The sequence below is a fragment of the Pelobates fuscus genome, chromosome 4 (assembly GCF_036172605.1).
Source record: "Pelobates fuscus isolate aPelFus1 chromosome 4, aPelFus1.pri, whole genome shotgun sequence".
Classification (NCBI taxonomy): Eukaryota; Metazoa; Chordata; class Amphibia; order Anura; family Pelobatidae; genus Pelobates; species Pelobates fuscus.
Window position 1 is genome coordinate 221,070,761 of NC_086320.1, and position 27,966 is coordinate 221,098,726.

The 27,966-nt window shown below is 40.7% G+C and overlaps 1 protein-coding gene across 1 annotated transcript in view; it reads right to left on the reverse strand.

The window, feature by feature from the left end:
• Positions 1 to 1,259: 1,259 nt before the first annotated feature.
• The window catches only part of GALNT4 (polypeptide N-acetylgalactosaminyltransferase 4), a 59,066-nt gene continuing 32,359 nt past the window's right edge, over positions 1,260 to 27,966 (reverse strand). Inside the window, exons 6-11 of the mRNA XM_063451890.1 lie at positions 10,618 to 10,735; positions 9,178 to 9,354; positions 6,126 to 6,257; positions 5,008 to 5,118; positions 3,495 to 3,647; positions 1,260 to 2,570 (exon numbers count right to left, since the gene is read on the reverse strand). Of these exons, the coding sequence (XP_063307960.1) occupies positions 2,439 to 2,570; positions 3,495 to 3,647; positions 5,008 to 5,118; positions 6,126 to 6,257; positions 9,178 to 9,354; positions 10,618 to 10,735 (823 nt within the window). The 3' untranslated portion in view covers positions 1,260 to 2,438. The remainder of the gene's footprint in view (positions 2,571 to 3,494; positions 3,648 to 5,007; positions 5,119 to 6,125; positions 6,258 to 9,177; positions 9,355 to 10,617; positions 10,736 to 27,966) is intronic.

The following is a 27,966-nucleotide window of genomic DNA, read 5'->3' on the forward strand; positions in this document are numbered from 1 at the left end:
GATGATGAAGTCAGTGGGTATCCAGATGATTTGTGCAACTCGGTGCAGTGTGCAAGCGAACAAGCATGATATCAAACCATTTTATGGTAAAACAAACAAACAAACAAAAACAACAACAAAAACATTATGGGAATGTTGGGGGACCAAAGGAGTTAAGTCAAATGTCTGTGCATCAGCAAAAATGTCTGCACTGATTCAATTATAACACTACATTTACAATATTGTTACCTTTCTGGAGACCTTATATTAAGAAAGACATGTATACATTAGAAAACAAATCATAAAAGAAATATTAGATTAGTGCAAGGCCTGCATAATAAATTAGCAGAGGACGAAAATGTTAACAATGTATTTTGTGGGTAGAGAAGGGATAGGTCTGACATAATATAAAGTCTAAAGGGATTTAATAAAGTACAAGAGCGTAACATTGTTGTTGAAATAGATTAAATAGATTTAGAAGACATAATCTTACGCTGGTAGACAGTCAATTTAGGCATAATGTCAGGAGATATATTTTTACAATAGGAGCTTCAGGTGCAGGAAATGGGTGTCTGACAAGGATGGCCAGGAATTCTAAGGTTAGACAATATGGGACTGGAATAATCCTGCAATGAGCCACAAACAACTTTAAGAGTCTATCTTTATATATGGACGGACTATGGAAACGTTCAAGCGCTTTTATAAATCAACCTCCACAAACAATTAACTTATTAACAAATATGTATCTGGTTATTTTTAAAACAGGAACTGTCACTTTGGAAATTACATCATTGAAAATTACATATTTTTTTCTTTTTACATGTGATGCGCTTTCTCCTGTAAATGTATTTAAAAGATCTGGCTAATGACATCACAATCCGGTTTAGTTCAGGCACAGTCAAGGCACGCATTGCAAATTAGGAGTAGACATAGAAACAATGTTTAATTTCTCATGTTCTCTCTTTGTTGAGTGCCAGGTGCAAAGGACAGAACATAACAGTGATTGGCAGGGAGCGATGGTGGTGATGCCCTGTTTCAGGATTAAGAGATTTGAATTTCTATATTTAATTTTCTTGTTATACACCTCACTATTAAAAATCCTGGAAAGTGACAGTTGAAAATATATAACAAATAGGTTTTAAAAGTAACAATACACTGAAAGAAAACTAAATATGAATGTAAAAGTTAGAGGGCTTGTCTATCATGCATTCTGATGATGCAAGAAGTCTTTCATACCAATCATTTGGTATTTCCATTACTTAACATAATTAGAAATTGGCATGGGAATAATTGTAGCCTTCCTGATGCACTATAAATACTTCCTAATAGTAAATAAAATCACATTATATAACATGGGTGGACAAAAGATGGATCAACACCTAAGTCCAACTCATATGATGCTCGGCTGGTCACACCCTTTGGCAATTCCTGTTACATAATCTTTACACATGCACGATTTGAACTTCTACAAATGAGCTTATATTTAGAAATGGAATGCAAGTAAATGACTGCAGTACACAGGATGGATAAATGGAGGCCCAGATCAAAGTGACACGTAGCAGGTAGATTTGGCCCTAATTAGGCAGGGTTTAGATCAGGGATAGGCAACCTTCGGCACTCCAGATGTTGTGGACTACATCCCCCATAATGCTCTTACACACATAATGCTGGCAAAGCATCATGGGAGGTGTAGTCCGAAACATCTGCCGTGCCGAAAGTTGCCTATGCCTGGTTTAGATCATCATGTTAGTATTTGCACAGTACATTTTCTCTCTAGCAGTGCTAGGCACATATTTGCTCTCTTTTTAGAATTATTTCCATTCCATTAATTGTGTATTTTTAGTACAATTCTAGCAATTATTACTCTAACAGCTGCAGCCCCATTTATTTGGTCGATTTCATTTGCAGCATTGAATCCAAATGCCTGAGTTTCACAAACAGACTCCAGGGTTGGGGTCTAGTTTAGATGCCATTGACAAATAGGAAAGCCCTTGCAATGAGGAAAAGATTGACAATAAAACATTACATTATAAACAGACACATTCCAGACTATATAAAATTGCATAAAACATCTAGATGCTGCAAGCACACATTTTCATACAAATATTTTTTTTAAAGAATCAAAATTTCTCTAAACCGTAGGCTTCTGTTTCATGCAAGCCACACCAAAAAGTGCTAAGGGCCAGTATCAAATTGTAAGGAGCACCATTCAACACATACTGGTATATAAAGTATCAAAATGCAAACCCAGTATATGACAGTCTTCATTGGGTACAAGGCACTTCAGAAAATTCTGACAGTTACGACACAGTGGCAAGGAGTTCTGTTACCATACAATCAGGCAGACACAATTAAAGTAAACAAAAAGGTATTTGTTGTGTAATTATTATATTTGTGTTCAGCTGCAAACATTGGGAATCTGTTTTTAAAAGTCCATATAATTGGGTGGGCTCCTTTTTCTACCTCTCAAACTTCCAAAACTGATTTTTGTCCGATGGTTGACACGGCGCCATATGTACATCTCCACGACCTTCAGGTGTACGGTATGATGTAACGCAGAACCCTGAATGTGGGTGGAATATTGTCCCATCCTACAAAGCACAGAAACAAATGATCACAGAGCCATTAAAAATGTAGACATTATTATTTTTTAAAAAGTATGTATGTGTGTGTTATTTGTGACTAAAATGTGTATGAAAGAATACGACTAGTCTGGTGTGCGTGGGTGAGTGGCATTTTTAGATATGTTTGTATGCAAGGCTAATAACATATTCGTAAATATGACTAATTAAGAATGGTAACACTTATAAATGAGAGCAGCATGGTCCCAAATGAGTATGTTGTTTATTTGTCCTCTTTATTTTCACCCTGAGTTGTAGGCCTTCCATTGTTTTGCACCTACAATTATGTAATTAAGTAACAAAGGACATTAACACATTATTGTGTGGCAAATCCATTTCCTGGATATCATACCAGTGTAGAATGGGATTCATAATGCTTGCTGTTATCAGTGATGATTATTAATGACAATATTTGGCTAGTAAGATAGATAGATAGCTCTGGCACACCAGTAAGTGACATATATTGATGCATATATTTGTTATTATTGGTGACAATGACAATGTGGCTGTGATGGTTGCACCTTGGCCACCAGATGTGTTTTGCACCCCCCCGTCCCCAAAGGTCACCCCCCAGGTCACAAGTATTAGTCTTTTTCTGTGCACTTAATTCATTAAAAAAATCCAATTAAGCTCAAATTTTCTAGCAGATAAACACATTAGAGTGACACAGTACAATGTAGGGGTTGCTGGTGTATTGATTCTGTTTTGGGAGAAGGATGAAACTGAATATGATAGCAGTATAGAATGTCAGCTCGTTTGGGCAATTACCTACTGCTCCTGTATACCATGTAAGTTTTGTTAGAAATAAATGTTTATCTTGTTTACATATTTCACAGCGCTGCAAAATATGTTGGCACTATATAAATAATTGTAATTGTATAGGTTTATACTCACTTGTCTAAACTCCCAAACCAAGTTTGTGGCAATAATAGTACCATCTTTCGGACAATGTTTCATTCCAATGTAGGTCTGACTTTCAGGCACTTCAGCACAGAGTTCAGTAACAGAATTAAACCGAATTTCTTTGTTTTCTGTATACTCAAAGAACTGGAAAATAAAAAGGAGCATACAACACAATTACACAAACACATTGTACTGCACAGGAAGAAAACCGTGTCTGTTTAAACGTTAAGCATTTGCTATCAACTCACTGCAACTATTTAGTGAATAAACCACCATGTAATGGTGCTATAGGTTTTCAGATTAACTGGGGTTAATGGTCTAATGGTTTTATATATAAATCATTGGATTAGATTTGTTTTTTTAATAACAGTATTACAGTATATATATATATATATATATATATATATATATATATATATATATAAACGGACTGGGGAGTGAAGGGAGGGTTTCTATTTACTTTTTGGATTGTGTCTCTGTGGAAGTCCCTAGCACAGACGAAACGGATAGGACGCCTAGTCGTGACTGATTCATTACATCTATCAATTTTAACCTATATGTAAGTTAATAAATTTGTTTTTATAATTCGCTCTACTTGCACTACAATTTTATTTCTCTTTTGAGTATATGACCTCCAACCAATCCATGATGATCTGAAAACATCTAGAAGACAAAACCATTTGAGGGGAATTATATACAAGGCATTTCTCCTTCATTGAAATTGTGAGTGACCAATTGAGTGATACACTATGTTGTTTTGCTTTTTGTTGGTTTAGCAGATATTCCCCTATTCTTGTAGACATATATATTCATAAATGCCCTCTGGAGGGAACCACAGGAAAGCAAGGGGTCTCTGAAAGCAGTTTAACCAGTAAGTATTGCAGGTAGCATGTTTATCTCCCATTTTAAAATTAGTGTAGGACTCACCAATATTGGGGTACTGTGATGTAGTGGTGAGCTTAACGCAATTTGGCCATATAATGTAAATGAATCCCTAGATTTGTTTGCTAAGATATGTAGTGTTAAGTAGTCTTCTAAAATGTTGGGGTTTACGACAGCACCAGTATTTAGAAATGCATGTTCTGAGTGTGCCCCTAATTTCAATTAATTCTTGATTCTCCCTCAATTAATTCTTGACATTCTCTTGCTGTCAGTTACACGATAGCAGGGGTTGCTAAAAGGTACCCACCCAGCCCTGGTCACCCTCCTCTATCGTAGATTATTTGACACATGGGATACAGTAGATTAAGTTTTTCATTATCAAAATTGTGTAGCTACATAGCGCTGGGAATAAGAACATTATTCCATTTTATTCCTGAACTAAATCTTTTTAGGGGTCTATCATGCCAAATGGTAACTATATATTAAATACAACTTTTTATTTATATCCAGTGGAATGCAACAGTTTCCATGACACAGAACGGATGATGAACAGACAAACCCTTCATTATAATATAATTAAACTTTTGGTTTGGGCGGTTTATTAAACAATGCTATTTGTTACCTGATTACCACCTTGACCATGGCATCCGAAAAGAGACAGGTGAGCACCAGTAGGGTTATGATCCGGGGCATTGTAATCTAGACACTCAGATGATATGCCTCCACTACGGATCTAAAAGGAAGATCAATACAATTAAAGTCAGGCATTTTTGAGGACAGAAAAGAAAATTGCAAAATTAAGCTAAAATAGCTGAAATACAAGAATTTTCCACATTCTTCTAGTTCAGCTATTTTGGAATAAAATTGCAATTCATTTAACAATTGTGCACAGTTCCCAGTTTGACAAATAACCACATTTGTTTTTAGATTAAAACATTACCTTAGGTGTCTACTCTGTATTTGGTATCGTACAATGGTTGGTGTGTTACTGGACGAATAGTTTGAAGCAAGTTTAAAATAAGTATAAGGAATTTGTACAAAATAATAAAAACATTAGAACAAGACTGTCATCCGATTGTATTTAAGAATAATTAAATGTAATTCAAATATATATTTTCTTTAATATGTGCTAATGTTCTAAATTGATCATCATCTGTCCCCAAACAAAGTAAAAGGCCCCTCGGCGGTTTGTTAAAAAAATAAAAGCACAAAAGAGAAGCATCTTAGTCTACACAAGTCTTAAAAATGTGGTCCATAAAAACATGGATCTGCATTTTGCATTTGCCCATGCTGCTTGCTTTTCTGAAAACGATTTAGAGAACCAAAATGCAGGGATGGCCAACCTTTTGCCCCACAGGTGTTTCTGACTCCTGACTAATCATCATGGGAAATAACATCCAGAAACATTTGTGGTGCCAAGGTTTCTCATCACAAGGACAAGTGGGGAGTTGGCAGAGCTTGGTATAGTTATTTGCTATATAAATACAGATTGATTTGTCCCTTTTATCTCCAACCATATGGTAAACTTGCCATAATAGTGAACACACATGTGAACATGCTGTGTACCTGATGTAGACTGACTACTTTTAAGCAGTCAGAAAACAGACGTTTATTTGTTTCACTATATCCTAATAAAGAATCCTATAGAACCCAAGAGCGAATCACTGTCCTACAAATTTAACAAGGATACTTGCTGGTTAAATGCCCTTGCACAGAATCCCACAACCAATGAATACTTACAGCCCCATGCCAGCCGGGTCGATCTTCTGGCACATGCAAGTCTGGAAAAACATTTTTCAAGTACCAGTCAAAACTTTTGCAATGTAGTCTGTCTCGAAGAATGATCCGTTCAGAAATGTCCCCATATTTTTCCTGTATTAAAATATAACACACGTATGACACTTATGTTAAGATATTCTAAAACGAAGTGAATAGAATACATATGGCCAAAAACATGGAGTCTAGGATACACATGCTGTAAATGAAATGCATTACATGTGCAGTATTGGTGCTCACAGTGTCCCTTTAAGTTGCTATGCACGTAGTATTTAGTTACTTGACAAACAATGTACGTTTTCCAAAACCAGTCCACTCCCTTAGCTGAATACATCACAATGGCATGAGCAGACACAGCGAGATCACACTATGCAATGAATTGGAGCACAGCTTTATAGAATGATTTTGTCAGAACGGAAACACTGCTGGTCCTTTTAGATCTGCCAAACTGCCAAGGAACAACTATTATCATATCAGAGATGCTGAAAAGGTAAATGGTAAATTGACCACAGAATTTTAGGGTGACTGAGTTACCCTTAGCCTTTGTTGTCACAGGCTCTTATGGCACGACAAACACTAAATGCATTCTCAAACTGCAGAAATATCTGGAAAGATAATGTCTCAAGACATCATAAAGTGAAATCTTCAGTTTCTCATTTCTTTAAATGTATAACCATCCCCTGGGAACAAGTGCAGCAAGCAGCCTATTTATCTATTTACATTTCTCAGTAAAGACTTTAGAAATTAATCCAGCACTGATCTATGGCTTACTTAGGATAATTATGAAGTTGGAGAGTGTCCTTAGTATACAAGAGCTTTTGCATTGTTCCAAACTACTCTGTTACTTTGAATTATCTCCTGCAAACATAAAGCTTCAAATATTAACTCTATAGTTTTAATTTGGGAATCCATATACACACAAGCTGCATTCTGCTTGCTGGGTAGAGAAATCTGGGTAGGCAAATATAATGTATACCCTCCATATGTCCATCTGATATGCCAAAAAGTCATAAGGAGTGATGACTTCAAAGAAGGCTGATTAGGCTTAGAAGAGGATTCTCTTCCAGCACTGGATTTACAGGAAAGTTTAAAGGAACACTGTACATAACAGTATGCCTGCTCTGCCAAGGTCGGAAAAACGGTCTGTGCCATTAAAAGCAAGCAGCAAAAGAGATCATTCCATTGCCATACCACTTGATGCTGCTGCTCATCTTTGAGAGTTAATTCCACATACGTTGTGACGGCCAGTCATCAGCTGGTGATAGTCAAGTGAATTGCACAAAAGTTATAGCCGACTTGAGAGAAGGCAAACTGGTAAATTTGCAGGGCTTCATTCATATTCTTAACTTCATCAATTAGAAATCAACACATGAAAATGGTCACTTTTTAATACTATGTTTACTTATCCCATATATTTAAAGTATTAAAGTAACACTCCAGGGAATTGTTTTAAACTATTTAGTAGATATGCTCAAAAAGAAGGATGGCCGGTGCACTCGAGCCCAGCACCCCTCCATTAGCTCTGTTGCACTAACTGAAGCAGAGGTAAACTTCCATGGCTGTCTAAAAGAGAGACAGGGAATTTTTTCTGCCCCCCCATTTATAAACCGTCCAAAAAATGTTACGGATTCCAGGCACACAATGCACTTGAGCAAACTGTAGTGCTCCTTTAATACATATATATTTGAGAGGTGTGGAAAAATGAAAGGGACACTGTAGACACCTTACTGAAGTGGTCTGGGTGCAGTGTCCCTGTCCCATTTAGCCCTGCAATTATATACTTGTGTCAGGAGTACAGTTTTAACTGTAAATTTAGAAATCAACACCTCTTTATTCTGCAACAGGGTACATCCATTTTAGCTGTCTGCCAAACATTGTTATAAGTTATTTCCGCGTTAGATATAATCACAGCATGCATTACAAAATGTGCAATAAGATTCAGGAGACCACCAGGGGATGGCACACTTCAGGTCAAAATAGCGAACATGGGAAATATTCTCTAAACTCAAGATATTTTGCACTAAAAAATTTGCAATTCCCTAGTAAATTCCCTACTTCATCTTTTAGTGAATAACCCTTCATGTATTACACAACTGTGCAAATAACATATCTCAAATCACAAAACAGGAATCAAACAAATCACCTCTCCAATGGTAAACATCGGAACTAAAATGATCAAGTTATACTCCCCTACTGCAGCAGCAATTAAACAGACAGTATACATATACATACTGCAAATTACTGTACAGTTATTGCTAGAGATAACACTATAAAGAGATGGTAATATTCTCAGCCAAGGGAATCATTTCCAGTCCTGGCAGAACTCGTTTAGCTTTAAAGTCCTAATGTGGATCAGCATGACATATTTGTATACATTTAACAAATCATGTTGTTAAAGGGATACTACAGTGCCAAGAATACAAAGCTGTATTCCTGGTACTATGGCACCCTCCGCCTACCCCCTTCCTCGCACCCCCCCCCTCCGATAAATAAAGGGTTAAAAACCTTTTATTAACTTACCTGATCCCAGAGCCGATGTCCCTTGGCGCTGGGTCGGCGCCCTGCCCCTTCCGACATCCCGCATCATGCGGGCGCTAATGTATATGCGCGGCAAAAGCATTAGACCTCCCCATAGGAAAGCATTGAATTAATGTTTTCATATGGGGAAAATTCTGATGTTGGGTGTCCTCATGTAGAGCGTCAGATACTGGACCAAAGGTCCATTTCAATCCATTGGAGGCTGACTTAGTGTGACAATGTAAACATTGCAGCACTATGTGCAAAAGGGACACTGCACCCAGACCACTTCAATTAGCTGAAGTGGTCTGGGTGCCTACAGTGTCCCATTAAAAAAACTAAGCTTAATAAAAATTCACATATGTAAAACTATGATGTATTACAAAGACATTTTAACACATCTGTGTGCAGAACCAACAATTCATTCCTCTTTTTCATGTTAAGAGTCGCTAGATGTTCTCAAACATCAGAGAAAGCCGTATCTGAATACATTTTATACCTTTCTTGCTGGTGGGTTACGGTTGTAAAAATGCTCTTTATAGCTGTCCATCCACACTTCAGCGGCCCGCGCGGTGTTCTGCAGGAAGTTTGGCCGTGCATATGGAGCCTTCTTGGGAAAAACATGGCCAACATGGGAACAAGGATGAATCTCTAGGCTTCCTCCACATTGCCAAACCTATATGTAAGTGGAAAAATCGATCAAATAAAATACCAACGGTAGCACGGCAGACATCATTTGCAAGGTGGGAATACATTGAGAAGGGCATAGATTGGTTGGTATGTGATAAAAATGGCAGACCATTTGCACAGAGGAATGAGAGTGTCCCAGTGAATTTCTTGAGGTCTATAACAGTCCTTACTTTAACGGATGTTTAAAAAGGGAAAGAGCAATTGAGTAACTGCTATAGAAATAGAGGCAATGTATGATAGATTGCTGAAGTGAACACACGGCAAGGAAGTTCTCCAATGCATTAAACAGGAAATAATAGTATACATTACTGCACTGACATGAGGAAGCGACAGCTGCTCTTTTAGACATACGGAGATGTAAACTGTGTATTGCTGGATAGGACTGTATGCATTAATACAAAGCTGTATAACCAAGACAAGTAATAAGGCTGAGACGGGGCTTACACAGAGCACTTTTCTACAATAGCAGATAAAAGACTCAGATTGAGTAGGCCCTGACTGGGTTTAACACACATGTACATACAGCATAGATCTTTAGATTCAGGGTGTTCTATTTATTTATGCAGATCACTTTAGTAGGCTTTGAAACAAAGCATGATAAATGCTTGTGGGACATACTTACTCTTTTTTTTTTTAATCTTTATTTTTAGGTTACAGTTCAGACATATACTTGCTTTTGGATTCTGATGATGGCTTTGGATGTTTAACTTCTTTGTCAGTAGTTTGAGGTGTGATTAATTTAAAGTGTTACTCCAAGCATCATAACCAATGCAGTTCACTGTAGTAGTCATGATGCCAGGACCAAACTGGCCCGGGTCCCTGATAATGGGGCAAACCGTTTAGTAATTGCTTACCCCTATGCCCCATGCCCGCTGGGCTCTGATGCTCCCTGGTGATCCAGTGATAAGCATCCAGCCCCTGCAGAGCTGCAGAGGTTGACATTTATTGGCTGAGAGTATCAGTCAGCTGACTGCTCTCAGCCAATGACTGTAAATGTGTTGCACAGTATTGACATTAACTCTAGTTCCAGGCTGGCTAATGACAACCCTATGATGCTATTGGAGGTGGAGTTACACATCCAGCAAAAGAGGGGTTAACCCCTCTATGTTCAGCACTTTAAAGTTACACACTGCACAGACACCAGGCACTATGACAACTTCATATCACTGAAGTGGTCATGGTGCTTGCAATACCCCTTTAAAGGCATATTATATTTTAACTACATATATCAAATTGTCCTGGTGCATACCCTAAATGATAGTTCTAGATTTTCTCCTCCCCAAACTTCCATTCCCGTGTCATATGTTCCAAGATATTCAAAATATTTCTTGCTCACAGCAAACAAACCACCTGCCATAGTCGGAGATCTAAAATTAACAGAAAGATATAGACATTTATTTACATTTGTTAGAACAATGTAAAGCATACATTAAATGTATATACATTTGTTGAAAGCAGTCTTTCTACTAAACTGAAACATAGATTATGTAGAGCTAGCAGAATAAAGCTTTCAGGGCTATTCACTAAAGGGAGAATTCATAACCATAAATTTCAAATTCAGTTTGAATAGCCAAACTGGAAGCACAGAGATTTTTTTCCAGGTTGGCTATTTAATCATGAATTTGAAATTCACTTTGAATGCTCACTTTAGTGCATAACACCATGTGTGCCAAGAAATGTACTTCTGTAAACAAAATGCATCTAAGATCTATGTTAAACTGATATTCATGTGAACTACTGCCTCTCTTTTCAAACAGTTCAGAATGTTAAGTGTAAAGAAATACATAAAGTTGCACATGAAATACAATCAATAACAATGTTCATTTAAAAGGTCACTTTTTTTAACCTGCTAAGAAAAACATTGAAGTTAGTATATATACACACACACATTATTAGACTGTAGTGTAAGCAAACAAAACAGCTTTTGTATTCGTCAATGGTAATTACAGAATGCATGAAATGATGACCCATAATAGGGGTAACCAGAGAAAGTTAGAATCTTGGTTTGCATGTTTGAGCCGTTTCTCTAGGAGATACTGTGCAAAAAAAATAAAATAAAAAAAATAATGCACATAAAATGTAAAAAATAAAATACAAAAAAGACAGATATTCACATCCGAACTTCCATAATTTGCAGGAGATCTGCAGGAGATTTGCAGGAAGTGACTGAGATTTAGCAGCTGATCCTGGTCTTCCTCACATTGTTCTAAACGTGAGTAATCTACGCACATTCTGCATGACTCCCTGTCAAGAAGATACATGTGAGGCAAGTAATTCAGCAGTCTCAAGTAACAGATAATAAAGGACACTTAAAACACAGAACGAACCACTAGGGGTTGGGGTCCACGCCTTGGGATGGTCACTCTTCTTATTCTTATACCTCCTTCCTACCTCTTTCCCCCACCTACTTAATTCATTTTTCTCCTCTTCTTCTCATTGTTATCCTACATTCTATTGAGGAATGATTCCTCCAAGAAGTTTCAGTTCTATTTTTCATTGCATTTGATCCAACCGCATAGATGCCCTGCTTTGAAAGCACTCCGGTGTGCGGGGGAAGATGTGGCTGGAATAGAAGGTTCTATAAGTTCACCATGCGGGAGGTAACTTATGCCTTAACTCAGGTTCATGGAGTACTCAAAGTCTATTGATGTCCTATTATGCCTCTTTATATGATTGCATACTTTAATTTGGTTTCTTTCATGTCTGATAGGTAGTGGAGTGTCAATGCAGTTATTTGTTAATGCCCCCATGGGCTGGGTTACCTGATGTAGCTATCATTTTCTCCTGGTTTAGCATATTTTCTAGCTTATTGATCTTTGACCATAACTTCTTCATGACTTTTGTGTTACATTTTGTTATCTGTATTATTCATGTCAAAAACCTTAATAATAATAAAAAAAATCTGATTTACTAATAAAACACAGAATGAAGGGAAACCAGGACAAAGCCTACAACAAAATAAAAAAATGAAAGGGGCATGGGTTGTTTTGGTGCCTGCACTGTCCCTTTAAAGTCTGTAGAATATCTGTTGGTCTTCAGTTTCCTTACAGATAATGTAATACATAAACATGGATATGAAAAGTGGTTCAAAATAATTAAGCATTTGAAAAGCATGATGAACAGTTTCACCAATAATCAAAATAGGGATGCTGCACTATAACATCTTTGTAGTGCCCAAAGGAGGCAGTCACTCAAAATTGAGCAGGTTATGCTTCTGTCCCCTATCCCCAATTTCCTGTCAATCTGCATGGTTTGACATAAGTGGGGCTACAGAGGCACACAATGCCTAGCCTCTCGCCTTCAGTTCAGGTAGTAAAAAAGTTTAATGTTTTCATTAACAATTCAAAGTTCTGGAGGATGGACAGCCTTTTGGTGCTGGGAGAACCTTGTGCTTTGTTTTCCCTCCAAAACACTCAAAAGCAGTTTGATAGAAACAAGACTTCATGCACCATAACTACTACAATAAACTGTACTAGTTTCGATGCTTAAAGTGTCACATCAAATGAGCCACTCTAGGCAACATCTCACGTCAAGCCTTTTCCCTGCCGTTTTTCCCCTCCCCTGCCCCTCTCCTCGGGTCGTGGGTGGCCTCCTGTGGGTGGCTATGTGGGTTTGCGGTCGGGCAGGCACTTGCGAGCCTCCGCTCATTTCAGCGGTGGCTCCCTGATGCAGATGGGTCGGCCGCATGGAAAGTGTGCACGCGACCTTCCCTGCTGTTTGCTCTCCATGAGGTGCTCCTCCATACCTTGTGCGGCGGCCATCTTAGACCGGAGTTTTTTGCCGCAATTTTACCGCGAGCTTGCAGGGTTCCCTCTCCCCTTACCCGGCCCTCCTCCTCCTCACCCTGCCAGCCTCTGAGTCTTTTCCTGGTATACCACCGTTCAGGTATTCTGTGTTGCTATTATTTGTATGCCTATTAACCTTTTTCTCTCCTGTGGGTTACTCAACCCTGTCCTGCTAGGTACATACGGATTTATTTTTTCTTATTTATTTTTTCTTGTTGTGCATAGAATGCATTTCATATTTTTTCTCATGATCCGATCACCCTCTTTGTGAGTTTATGCTTTGCCATCTACAAGTAATATAGTAAAATGCATATGTGTGTCCAGATCACATGGGGTTTTATACATCTTACAATGTATTTCTGACTGTTTATTTTATTTGTTTAAAATTTCTTAAAATATTCTCCTTTAGACCTATATGGGTTATTACAGGCTTACAAGTCTGCTTTGTCAAATAGACATTACTTTTTATCTTTTATATGTTAACCCATCTTGCTCTGCAGGCTGAGGGTGATGGGCCTGAGGGCCATTCTGATGACGGTTTGTCAGGCCTTACTAGTCTCCAATATAGCATATTCCATGCCAAGGAGCTTTTTTACCTCAGCCCTGGGAACGGAGTCATCTTCGCTTTCCCAGTTTTTTTGACGCAAGCTCCCTTAGTGCCTCCTGTGGCTAGCCCTGCTCTCCTGGGTATGGGCACCCCCCCCCCCTTCTACCCTGCCTCGCCCAGGGCCCGTAAGGCTATGGCGGAGGCTTATCTCCTCGTCTCCCACTCCTTAATGCAGGTCCTGCCTGTTATGACGGACTCGCTGAGGCAGTCAAAGATGGCGCGCTCCCACCGTGCAAATGAGCCCCTGGTTGGGCATAAAAGACCAGACTATGAATACGGGCTAGTCCCCGTGATAAGAGGTCGGTCGCCAACCGGAGTGAGGAGAAGGATTCTGAGGTTATGGTAGGATGGTTCCCCCACCATGGCGACCCTTACTGGGGCTACTGCCCCCGTTCAGGTACTCCTGCTCGGGCGGGTGTTAGGGGTCCGACCCCTTTTGGGTCCTCGGGGTAATCCCCAGTTCTTAAACAAATCAGGTTGGTAACCGCAATAGATCTGACTTCTCCCTGGAGAGTTTTACTTATGGACACGCTGGGGCCCCCACCCCCTTTCTTGTACAAGGTGTATGTACTACTTGATTCCGCTAAGGCGGGGACTCTGAACGGCCAGGTGCATCAACTATTGGCACTAGTGCCATTATTTCTATGGCCGTAACGGCCGAACGCCAGAAGGCGATTCTATTGAAGGTTGGCCCCAATTGGTGAATATGGCCATCTTCGAACCGGTCCCTCAGCTGAAGGGCTGCTGTTCGGGAGTAGAATTTTGTTATGGAACTGGGGTCCTACTGGGAGACATTCACAGCTATTGATAAACCCCAGGAAAATTGGAATGGATTTTTTCTCCAAAGTATGGTGAGGCCGGGCGTGACAGGAGCCGCACGTCTGGCTGTGATTTCAGGGACTCGTTCCGAACATGGCAAGGCTCCTTCTCCTCCCTTTACGGGATTTCCATGAACCCTAGCCTCCACACTCCTCCACATCAAGGGGGGAAACATTAAATTCCTACCACCCTCGTGGTACCACATCGGGCGGATGCCCTTCTGGTGGATACCCATTGTTCGCCTCATCCTCGAGGATGGGTGGTGGGCAGGTTTGGCCCAGATTTTTATTACGGATGGGCTGCCTTGACTATAGGCTCATGGTCTCTCAGAGCGGTGCGGGGCTACCGTCTAGAGTTTTTTCTATCCTAACCTGTTCAGCATTTTTGTCCCCATAGCACTTGCCTGTCAGGGGGACAGGAATTGTTGCTCTCCACGGAGACCTGCGATCTGCTCGCGTTAGGGGCGATCCAAGAGTTGCCATGCGATTACCGAGCTTCAGGTCAGCCTAATCTTGGTACCTTAGCAGGGAGGAGGGTTTCACCCTGCGCTTCTTCCCTGACCTCTTTATGTTTTTCCCTTGGTACCAACACTTCCATATGATGGGTATCCACTGCCTCCGGGATCATCTCCGGGCATCAGATTGGTTGGCCAATCTGGAACTGAAGGACCATTGCGTCACGGTTCCTATAAACAAGGAATCCAAGGATTTTTTCTCTGTTTCTTTGCCTAGAGAAGGAAATGTTCAACATTTTCAATGGCTACTGTTCGGTCTCTCATCGGTTTCTGGGGGTCCCACCAAAGGGTACTAGGGGTATCCGTCTGAATATCTACCTAGACTACATCCTGGTCATGTCCCTGGTACATGTCAGGGTACCACTTATGGTTGCATGTCAACTAGCCGATTACGGTGCTTCAGATTTGGTGTTTTTGTTTTTTCTAAGCACTTGGGAAGTCAGTTTCTGTATCCCTCACAGGCGGTGAAGTTTCTTGGGTTTCACAGTGTAATTATATCAGGCAGTGCCTGTTCCTCCCTAGCTCCTGGATGAAAGCCATGCCGAAAGTAGTGATATGGACTCTTAGAGCAGTGGACCTGCCGATCAGGCTTTTAGTGAGGGTACCCGACCTGCCACGACTTCCATCCAGGCTACATCTCTAGGACCGCCTTACTTTCGATCCCTTCAAGTCAGAAGGATTCCTCTCTCTGTCCAGGTCACACTTATGTGGCAAGGCGGAAGTTGGACGATGGCTCCAGAAAGAGATTGATCCGATGTCTTGGCTCATAGGGAGGCCTGGATCAGCAGGGCCCTCTGCGAGCCGTGAACCTTTTGAGAAGATGTTGCACATCGACTGCATGTAACTCTTGGTGGGAGCCTTTTGCTTTTCGCCATGTTGCCCCGGTCACGCGAACAGCTGCGTTATCCTCTGGGTGGACTATATGTCAGCGATGAGTTCCATCAACCATCTAGGGGGCACGTGGCTAATCGTGGCATAGGACCTCTGGCAATTTTGTCTTCACAACGTCCCGGTGACAGCAGAACACATTCCAGGCCTGGACACTTCTAGGGCCGATTGGAATTCACGATTATTCAAGAGATTCTGGAGACTGACGCTTACACGCTTCAGCGTTTTTCCAGGTTTGGAACGGTTGTGGAAGCTGTTCGAGGTGGATCTGTTGGCATCTTGCCTTAACACCTAGTTGCCGAAGTTTTACGGCTGGAGGATGGTACCTATCGACTGTAGCGATTGACTCATTCATTCAGGATTGACCGGATACTTTGATGTATGCCTTCCCTCCATTCGATTTGGTTGCTCGCAGGCTCTTGCAATTGGCCCAGCACTAGGTTGCGTTGGTGTTTATTGCTACTCTGCGGAGGTCGCGCCCATGGTTCCCTCGATTACCGAGAATGGCGATTGTTTGCCCAAGTTCAGAGCCCTTCTAGACCGAATGGGAACACTCTTAGTAGACCAAGGCCTTCTACACCGGATGACGTGACTCCTTTCAGGGTTCTTGAATTATCTTGGATGTTCCGCGATTAACTCCCCATCTCCTCTGTATCACATGGACGCCGGGTAATCGATCGGCCTTCGGTCATCATGACAAGTGTGGTCCGGTGGATGCGTGAGACTAACACTGGTTTCCGTATCTAACCCTCGACATTGGATTTTGGGAATTTCGGTCGACATCCTTCGTAGGTCATCTATGTAGAGGATTCACCTTGCTAGGCCACCTGGAGCTGGAATTTTTACCTTGTTCAGGATGTTTTTGACACTATGGCCAGTGGAGTGTGTGAAGACTTACCTGGAGGTTACGCAGCCACTACGTTCTCCGGACCGTGCACTTTGTTCTTTTTCTTCCACGCTCCCCACCTACCAGTGTCCACTCCTACATTGGCGATGGTTTTTATGACTGCCTTGTTGGCCGGTATCGACATGTCGTTTGTTACATCCTACTTGGTACATGGAGGTATGATGTCCAAGGCCTCGGAGGGCAGTTGTCGTTTGGAGGATACCTTATGGGCTGTTGTCCGGTGGCAAGAATCCAGTTTAGTGATTTTCTACTTCAGGCCGATTGATCACATTGCATCTCATATGGTGGCTCAGCTTTGAACTTGCATAATAGGAGCGCTTCCGTGTCTTTAATAAAATTCCCAGATTTTACTGTTAAAATGACGTAAAGTCATGATTTTATTAAAGACACGGAGGCGAGTATTATTCCCACCCTCCCGGTGTTGTGTTTTGGGATGAGATGCTGTTGGACTTTCAGGTATGCTGCAATCCAGTCTGTTTATTATATATATATTTATTGTGTATATTTACTGATGAGGTTTCAAGTTTCTATGGTTTGGTACGAATGGTAATTTCTATATTCTATACTAGGTTTGAGTTCCTAGACTGCTCCTGGCGAATTTTATTTGGCGAGTTTCAGTTTGGAGTTTGGATTTTACCAGATTTCTCTCTCTTTTGTAGCTTGAAGTTCAGTTTGTTGCCGTTTCCTGTTCTTACCGGTGTGTGATGACGTTCATGTTTCCTGGTTTTCAGTTCGCAAGAAAGAGGGGGATTGTGGGAGACACAGGCCTTTTATAGTCACTTCCTCTGTGATTGGTTGCCTGTGTGCCTATACAGTTTTTTCTTTCATTTTGATATATTTATATTTCTCTATCTTTGCTGCTGAGAGTAATAAAGAAAGAGATATGCATAATACTCGCCTCCGTGTCTTTAATAAAATCATGACTTTACGTCATGTTAATAGTAAAATCTGGGAATTATAGGTAAGTTGGCCAAAGTTCTGCGATCATCTCATCCTGTATAGACACTGAGTGGTTTATACACTAAAATACTGACTTGTTAAGTGAAAGATAAAAATAATAATTGTAAAGTTTAAGTTAAAATAGCCACAGTGTAACTACAGCTAACTTGGAAATTGTATTTGCGCAAGACAAAAGCCAACTGTTTTAAGTAGTTTCATAGTTGTATATGAAAGTTTGTGCAACTTATATGTATTTGCACAGGTTTGATTATTTGTCATTCTTTATTATAGTTGTGCATAGTTAGGCATACATACCTCCTGTAGGTTCCAACTCAAAAACATAGCCCGCATCCGTCCCTTTCTTACGCAAGATACTACCAAGGAGCTTGTCCATGCTCTAGTAATTTCCTGCATGGATTACTGTAACCCTCTCATGATTGGTCTCCCCGAAAGCCGTATTGCCCCGCAACAGTCTGTAATGAATGCTGCAGCTAGACTGATTTTCCTCTCTAGTCGGTCCTCTCACACCTCGCCCCTCTGCCAGTCCTTACATTGGCTCCCTGTATCCTCTAGGAGTCAATTCAAAGTGCTAACCCATACATTAAAAGCACTGAACAATTCCAGCCCCTCTTATATCTCTTCACTGATCCATAGGTATGCCCCTCCTCGTACCCTCCGCTCTGCCCGTGACCACCTCCTAATCGCTGCTCGCACCCGTACGGCCAACTCGCGCTTGCAGGACCTCTCGCGGGCAGCTCCTCTCCTATGGAATAGCCTGCCTACCGCCATCAGACTCTCCCCTAGTCTTCAATCATTTAAGAAGGGCCTTAAAACCCATCTCTTCAGGAAAGCTTATGGCCTCCCAGAGTAATCTCTACCTTACATACCTGTCTCTTGCTTTCTCCTATGGGACAGTGCTTTGCTCTCTCCTCCAGCTTTGCTCCACTCCTACTTGATATTTCCTGTCCTAATGTTTCTAATACCCCACCTCCTATAGTCTGTAAGCTCGTTTGAGCAGGGTCCTCTTCAACCTATTGTTCCTGTAAGTTTTCTTGTAATTGTCCTATTTATTGTTACATCCCTCCCTCTCAAAATATTGTAAAGCGCTACGGAATCTGTTGGCGCTATATAAATGGCAATAATAATAATAATAATAATAATAATAATAATAATCGACATACATTTGCATATCTATAGACAACAGGTAAAAATGTAACTGAAAATGTCAAAGCACTGCACTTTTGTTATTAATAAACAAGATAAACTATAACTAACTATAGTAGGAACAACATAATGATTCTATAGGGAGGCCCCATATTAGCTAAATGATGTGACAAACGAGGACTTGTAAAGACTGCTCATCAAGACAGAAACATGTAAAAATGACAATTAACAAATTAGGATGAGCACATGTAGGCAGCTAGTAAAAGATCAAGAAGCTTTACCACATTGGATATGTAGGGAAAATAGAGAGTGGCAAAGAACTTCTTCTTATAGCTTCGTGTAATAGAGGTACCCAGTTGGGATGCCATGCGGTCTATCAAGCTCGCTTTTTAGCTCTCATCTGGGACACAGGAGTGCTTCAAGCCCTAACAAGCGCAGCTCGGCTGGGGTCTCTCTGAAGTGTGTAAAGGAACTGATTTATTAAGGCAAATTTGCCTGCTTATATACACAACCCCCAGCAGGGAGTATCCACACAATACAATACAAGCCCCTCCCAAAGATCTCTGTGCCTGGGAGATAATTGCGTTAAAGACCGGTAAGCCAATTATCTCCCATAAAAATACCCCAAAATACTCCTACGAACCCTTACCACGTACTCTGAAGGCTTAACCCACAAGACACCAAATTAAACCCTAAATCACTACACTAGACACACCATCGACACTCACAACACCCACCCTCACTCACGCACACACCACAAACACCTAAATAATAAAGACTGACAATAAGGACCGGGGATTAAGCCCCGACAGACATAAAACCTACCACAAACCTCTACACAACCCACACCTTCTACACCACCAAAAGCCAAACACCCAAAGACACCAAATGACCTAAGCATCACCAGACAAACACACACTCCAACACCCTATACAACACCTCCAGACCCCAAAGGGGGAACACAGACCACAAGCTCATAACCGTTGGATGAGGACAAAATAATACCAAAGGAAAGGCATCACAAATGCCCCAAATGGTGAAACAAACAGATGACCCACCAAAATCACAACTCAGAGGGGTAATCGTCAAATGTAATGAATATACAAAAACTCTATACCTTAACCCTATTGTACTGCAAAATAAATAATTATGTGTAACCCCCCATGTTGACTACCCTCCCCAAATTCTTTATTCTGTACCCCAAAATTATCTGAAAGTACAATTGAAAAAAATGAAAATAAACAATTTACAAAAGAAATAAAAATACCCCAAAACATCATTAAAATAAATAACCCCACAAAGAACACATCCCCAATAAAAAAAAAGTTCCAGAGCGTTTGGTGCTATGGCTGGTCAACTGTCGGGAGTTCCTGCAGCCGCAATACGGGGTGCTCCAGCTGGCTCTTAGGTAGCGTTTTCCCCTTAGTCTCAGACACCTTCCCTCCAAAAAGTGCTCTCCTGGTGGATTTCAAAGTGGTTCAAAACCGCAAACTAAGTTGTCCGGGAACCCACGAAGTCCTCATGCCGAATTTTGTTCCAGAACGATCGCGCCTAAGTGCCGCTGAGGACAATTTGTGGATTTGGTTCATGCGAACAGCCGTCAGAAAGCCAGCTTTTGGTTACACTCAGGGGCACCCAGGGAAAGCTGCTAATGGCGGCTAAGGAGATTTAACTCACGAACAGGGTCTTTGTATATGGCCCATAGTCCTTGGGCTGGAGGCTAGCAAGCTGGCTCCTCCAGTAGCTTGTGGCATAGGCACATTTGCCACATTCAGTCTCACAGCCCCTTTCAACCCATACCCTCCAAGGGCAGAGCACAGTCACGCAATAAGGAGGCATACTGTATGTCATGAAGCCAAGATGAGAACAGATAGGTCGAATCTCTAGCCATGTTAGGGGTTTCCCCTAATAGCAGTACCCTTGACCTGCGGTGCGTTCCTGCTTTAGTCTGCTTAGGTGTATGCTTCTGTGCGGTCTTGTGTCTGCATGAAACGCGGTGCCTGTTCTGCCACCATGATGGGGTCTTCGCCACTAGTGCAGCCAAGGACTCTGGAGGAGAACTCCTAGATGAGCTATTATCCAGTAGTAATGGGGCTGAGTGGAGCCTCCGGAATTCCAGCTGTCACCAGAAATTGGAGAAAAGTCTGTCCAGCTTTGAAGAAATGTCGTCGCAATGGCAAGTCCTGATGTGATTTTGTTGTGCTTATGGTGTCCCACCGTGCTGCTTCTCAAGCTGGGTAGCCTCCCATGGATGGACCGGGATTCCCCCCACTGGTTCAAGGGGAGGGTAGCAGGGCACTTGTGTGGTTCTGTCAGCCTCTGGGCATCTCTGGTTCGGGAGATCACCCCCTCTCCCATCCAGTGCGCACTAGGCCTCAATTACCACGGTAGAGCCAAGGGTTTGGTCAGTTTTGTCCCAAAACAAGCTATATTGAGCTTGAAATCACTTTTTGTTGCAGGGTAGTTGAGGAGCTCGTCCTGGATGCGACTTTCCCTCATAGCAGTCAGGCCCCACCCCCAGGTTCGATTAAATTGATTCAATAAAATGTTTTACAGAAATAAACACTTGGAAAGAGAAGCCTCAGCATCCCGGTGAGTGTCCTTAAGCTCTTAGTCCAGAGTTAGGTCGTGGCTGCCGCATAAGGTGTTGCGGGTGGTTGCCTTGGTATAAATTCCGGTGCGCTGGCCGCATTCTTCCCAAGGCTGCGTGCGGGTCCCTTCGGTATCGTCCCGGAGTCCAGAGTCATCAGTGGGAGGTTTAGCTTTTCTAAGGCCCATGTGGCCTCTTGTAGATTCCGTATGAGCAATGGGCCGCTTGCGCCCTCTATGCGTATCGCTCGGCCCGATCCCCAGCGGTACCGGATTCAGTGTTGTCGTAGGAGGGAGGTGAACTGCCCGAGGGACTGTCTCCAGGGCAGTGTCCCACTTGATAGGTCCGCGTGAAACGATAGGGTAATTTCCTCAAATGTATATGTCGGTTGGCCCTTAATGGCGTCAAGCACTGCCCTTTTGTCCCTTGCATTTTGAAAGTAGAGGATTACATCCCCTGTAGCTGTAGGTGGTGCTGTAGCTGGCCGCGGTATGCGGAAGATCCCATCCAGCATGATAATTTTTGCCGCCTTTGGGGTTAGTAGCGCGGTTAACAGTCGCCTGGTGTAGTGTGGGTGCCTGGCCTCTGGTATAGAGTCTGCGACCCCTCGTAGTTTCAAGTTGTTTTGGCGCCGCTTGTCTTCTTGTGCGGCCAGTTGCTGATCATGAAGTATCGCCTGTTGTTTCAGGTCGTGGACCGCTGTTTGCAGTTCCGCAATTTGGCGTGTGTAGTCTCTGGAGGTGCTTTCGGTGGTTCCCAGCCTCTTCGGTTCTCTCTGGTCGAGGCCACCTCTGCTGAGATTTTCCCATGGTGGGTGGCCATAAGTTCTTACGATGGTCTCCATGGTGTGGGGGTTGGTGCGGGCTGCCGTGGCCTCTCTAGCAGTGGCGGCACACTGGCTGGCATAAAGCTCCCTTCCCCTCGTCGGATGTCCCATCCGAGAAATCGGAGCATCCTCTGTGCAAGGACGCCATTGTTGCTCCTCAATTTGTAAGTATTTGTAATGCATTTTTCATTTAATGTTAAAAAAAAAAAGGTTCATGTGTAGATAACAGAGCTATTCACTAAAGTGAGAATTGAATGTACATTTTAAATTAAAATAGTTAAACTGGAAAATCTTTAGGTCAGCTATGCTTTCAGTTTGGTTACTCTAGCCTTGAATTTGAAATTCAATTTGGATTCTTACTTTAGCAATTAACCCCGATAGTGTCCCTTGAAATGAACATGTTGCATTGTATTGCTCAGCAGAAACTGACATCAGATGAGATCAGACTTGCTAAAATAACATTTTGTTTCAGCAGCTAATATGAAATCTCTCCTACAGTTACATTCGCACACACAGATACACTTCCTCTGTCTGCCTCTATAAAAAGCAGTGATACACAAGAGAATTGCTTTAAATAAAACACCCTGGAGTTGAACCATCCAAAATAGTAACAGAAAAGTCTAACACAATAAGTGGATTTAGACTTCAAGAGAGTAGATTTAAAAGGCTACCAAAATATGTTCCAAATCAGGCTGTGTGAAGCTGCCTACCCCCAATCAGCACAAATCCATAGTTTTTTTGTTGGTGCTACATTTGTGCTTGTTTGTGCTGTAAAAAATAAGATCTGTGGTGCGTTTATTATTAAGATAATAGCAATTTTTGAGTTATTACCGATTTAATAAAAGGTCACCAAAGATCAATAGCCAAAACAAATGAAACTGGACTGGTTGGTTAGTGCTGTGTTTGTGCCATTAAATTTTTTTGTTTGTGCTGCTTTGCTTGCTTTTTTCTTTTTGTTACAACAATTTGGTTTTTGCCAGGGAAAACATTATGTAACCCGCCATCCATTTCGGCTCAGCTGTGTAAAGTTGACACCCCATGTGTTTAGAATGTGAATAAAAGTATATAATTTGTTTTGTGCTTTTGGAGATATTACGCATTATATATGATCAAACTCTACTTTGTTTTAAATATATTTATTGGTATCGTGTCTTGAGTTCTCATATCAGACAGATTTTCATTAAAGCGAACAGTCGCCTACGCAGAGGCTTAAGTATCGGTTCATAAAAGTAAATGCAGATTATCGCCTGCGCAGAGGCGATTTGATCAGAACATATGAACGTACAAAAAACTTTGTAGGAATGCATTTGCACGTATTACAGCTCCCATTTGCACGTATTACAGCTCCGACTGTACATAATGAACTAATGTAACATGTTATGCTAGCTGCCCGTGGGTGTTAAGCTACATGGTTATGTATCTTATAACAGCGCTTTGTGGGCTTGAACACACATCTTGATGAGAGATTTGAAGAAAACTAATAAGGCAAAAAACAAAACAAAAAAACTGTATGCATTGTATATAAGCTCATATATCCGCTTAAACATATAGTACGGTAATCCTATATGGCAGGAGTATTACATTAGTCAGGTCTCTTGATGTAATGATAAATCCTATCTATTAACATTATAGCAGCGGCTAGTTAATCACAGAATAGGCATGCCTGGCAATGAATGTATAATCGTCAAGGCTGGTAACTTATATATATATGTCTCAATGAGCAAGGTTTAAGCATGTTAATATTCGTCACCCACTGCAACAGCCTGGCTATTTAACCCATTCAGGACGGAGTCAATAGTGCACGTTCTGATCAAAACAAAACAAAAACTGGAATTTGCGCTATATGTCTGTTCACCCGTAGTTCCCCTCTTTCATATTATATGCACCCACACTTATTATATATCATTTTGTTCAGGATAAACAGGGCTTTAATTTATCATTAACTATTCATATATGGAACATAATTCATTATGAATAAAATTTTAAAAAAATGTGAGAAAATAAGATTTTTTTTTAAATTTGTATTTCCGTCTAACATTTTAGCTGTGAATGTCATAATACTGTTTTTACTGCACAAAAATGCACATATTTGTAATCAGCGATGTCTCACGAGTACAACAGTATCCCCCATTAACAGGTTTTATGGTGTTTTGGAAAGTTACAGGGTCAAATATAGAACGTTCCATTTTCAAATAGAAATTTGCCAGATTGGTAATGTTACCTTTGAGACTGTGTGGTAGCCCAGCAATGAGAATTACCCCCATAATGGCATACCATTTGAAAAAGTAGACAACCAATGGTATTGAAAGTGGGGTATGTTTAGTCTTTTTTAGTAGCCACTTAGTCACAAACACTGGCCAAAGTTAGCGTTCATATTTGTTTTTGTGTTAAAAAAGCAAAAAACAAATATTTGGCCAGTGTTTGTGACTAAGTGGCTACTAAGAAAGACTGGATATACCCCACTTGCAATACCTTGGGTTGTCTACTTTTGCAAATGGTATGCCATCATGGGAGTAATTCTCATTCCTGGGCTACCATACGCTCTCAAAGGCAACATAACCAATCCGGCAAATTTCAATGTCAAAAAAATGAAATGCAAGCCTTATATGTGACTCTCTAACTTTCCAAAACACCATGAAACCTGTACATGGGGGGTACTGGTATTCTCGGGAGACTTCACTAAACACAAATATTAGTGTTTTAAAACAGTAAAACATATTACAACAATAATATAGTCCATAAAAGTGCCGTTCGTGTGTGAAAAATGCAAAAAATTTAACTTTTACTAAATATATCATCGTTGTAATACAATTTATAATTTTGAAACACCAATATTGTTTATGCACAGCTCGCTTAACCCCTTAAGACCGCAGGACGTTCTATGCCGTCCTTATTTAGATGGCTCTAAATGCTGCAGGGCGGCATAGAACGCCCTGCGATCTTTTGTACTTATCCGGTCGCCTTACCTGGGAGCCCAGGGAGTCCCCCTCCGTCCTCTTCGGCCCCCCTGAGCAATGCAATGCAGCACTGCCCTAGGAAGCACGTCTATTAATATTATCATTATTGCCATTTATATAGCGCCAATTTATTATAGTGCTTAGTAGTCTAGTAGCCATATGAGGAGTGGCAAGTGAAGGTATCCCTTGGCTAAAATGTAAACACTGCACTTTGTCTGAAAATACAGTGATTACTGCAAAAAGCCTGAAGGGGATGATTATGCTCACCAAAACAAATACAATAAGCCTTAATAGGAGTATTTAATTTAATGTAATATTAATACTTCATTGTACCCGATCATAACAATGCAATGTTTGTGTGCACAGGAAATTACTTGAAAATGAGAGAAATATCTCACTGCATCCTTCTTGGTAAAATATTTTATAAATAAAAAACTAAATAATCGCCCCAACCCTGACAAATTGCTACACATTTAGTAATCCTTAGAGGGAGGTAAAGTAAGCTTTTTTTTTTTTTATTTATTTTTCTCAGCTCACAAAAGGGTACAGCATTTGTTCGTGAAGCATATACTGTTTGAAGGCATTTCTGAAACAGCTCGTTTAGATATTAGATGATACATCACAAGAAGATTAAAAGCTGCATGGTGTTGCGTGTGAGTGCGTCAGTGAGTTGAGATGTGTTTTGTTTTTTAGTGTAAGCCTGACGGAGTGTCATATGAGTGGGGTAGCCACGGGGTTGCACATCGTGGGAGTGGTACAGGTGTTAGGTGTGTCCGTGGCAGTGTAAAGTAAGCTTTTAAAGAAGCACTTTCATTTTAATATAAATCAGGTTTTTATCATTTGAAACCTGAAAAGGGAAATGAAAGAGTCAATTGAAATGCCAGGCTGGGTTGACCTCTTTAGTACAAAATGTGTGTGTATGTTTTGTCAGTAAATGTGTGTGTGGGGAGTGTCTGTGTGTATGTCTGTGATTGTGTGTGCGCAAGTCAGTGATAATGTGTGTGGGTGAGTGATTGTGTGTGTATATCTGTCATTACGTGTTTGTATTTATGTGATATAAAGGTGTGTGTGTTGGAGACTGTGTGTGTGGATCGTTCTGTGATTTCATGTGTGTGTGGGTCTGTGATTGCACGTGTGTGTAATTGTGTTTGTGTATCTGTGTGTACACATCTGTGATTATTGGTCTGTGATTGTTTGTTTGTGTTTATCTATGATTGTGTGTATAGGTATGTGTGTGTGGGTCTGTGATTGTGTGTGTATGTCTGTGTGTGTACATCTGTGATTATGTGTGTGTGTGTGTATGTATGCGATTGTGTGTATATGATAATGATTGCATGTGTGTGGGTCTGTGATTGTGTGTGCGTCTGTGTTTATGTATATGACTATGTGTATAGGTCTGTGATTGTGTGCATGTGGGTGAGTGTGATTGTGTGTGAATGTATATGTGTATATGTCTGTGATTGTATCTGTGTGGGTCTGTGATTGTGTTTTTGTGTGTGTGTGTGTATGTATTTTACTTTGTGTATAGGTCTGTGATTGCAAGCGTGTGTTTGGGTCTGTGATTGTATGTGTGTGTGTGCATATTTGTGATTATGTGTGTTTAGGTTTGTGACTGTGTGTATAGGTCTGTGATTGTGCATGAATGTGATTGTATGTGTGTGTGTGTGACTGTGTGTGTGTGTGTGTATATTTGTGATTGTGAGAGATTTGAGAGAATGGATATTTGAATGACACACACGCAGATTTAATTAACCAGCTTGTTTTTATGTCCTTGTGCTTTTGTACGCAGGCATGGTTACCATAATAAAATAGTTCATAACTTGAAACCAAAGAAAAGAGACAGAAATTAGATTTAAACGGCACAAACGTGGCACTAATGGACAAGTCTAGTTTCAATTGCCTGGGCTGTTGTTGGGGGCTGGGTGATATTTTGTGATTTTGAAATCATTAATATTTCAGTAAATAGATTATATCTAGTTTTGCAAATCAGATGACTGATACTTTTCTTTATCAAGATGCACCTAATGCTTTTGAGTCAGAAGAAAAGCACTACAACAGATAAACATTTCAATCACATTAAATATCTTAAGAGCTTTAGCAATGAAAGGGGACGCCCAGGGTGGGTACATGATCCTAGCAAGAGCGTGACGTGAAGGAGTTTGTTGCAGAATTTCTGTCAGTATTAGAGTTTGTCTAGACTAAAAATCAGTGGCTCTGTGAATATCTTCTGCCCGGGACTGTGAATCTAATTAAACAAAGTTGAGGAGCCAACTAAGCAAAGTATGAATCACATATTTATTTAGCTGTATAAGTAACATACTGCCTTACTCAAAATAGATGATGCTATGCTATCCCCTCGAAACCTCAAATTATATGCAAAAACATAATTTCTTTAATGTAAAACAGATGCCTACATCTTATATATGCAGATGAAAAATATACACGACTTATACTGCACAAACTAGATTATCCAAATTTTGGACAAAATCCACTACAAAGTTTCTGTTTCTCTTCAAGTGTACCTGCCATGATACAGAATACTTTTCAAATTTAGAATCTTGTAATTTCACCTGTATATTATTCTAGTAGAAACATTAGCAAA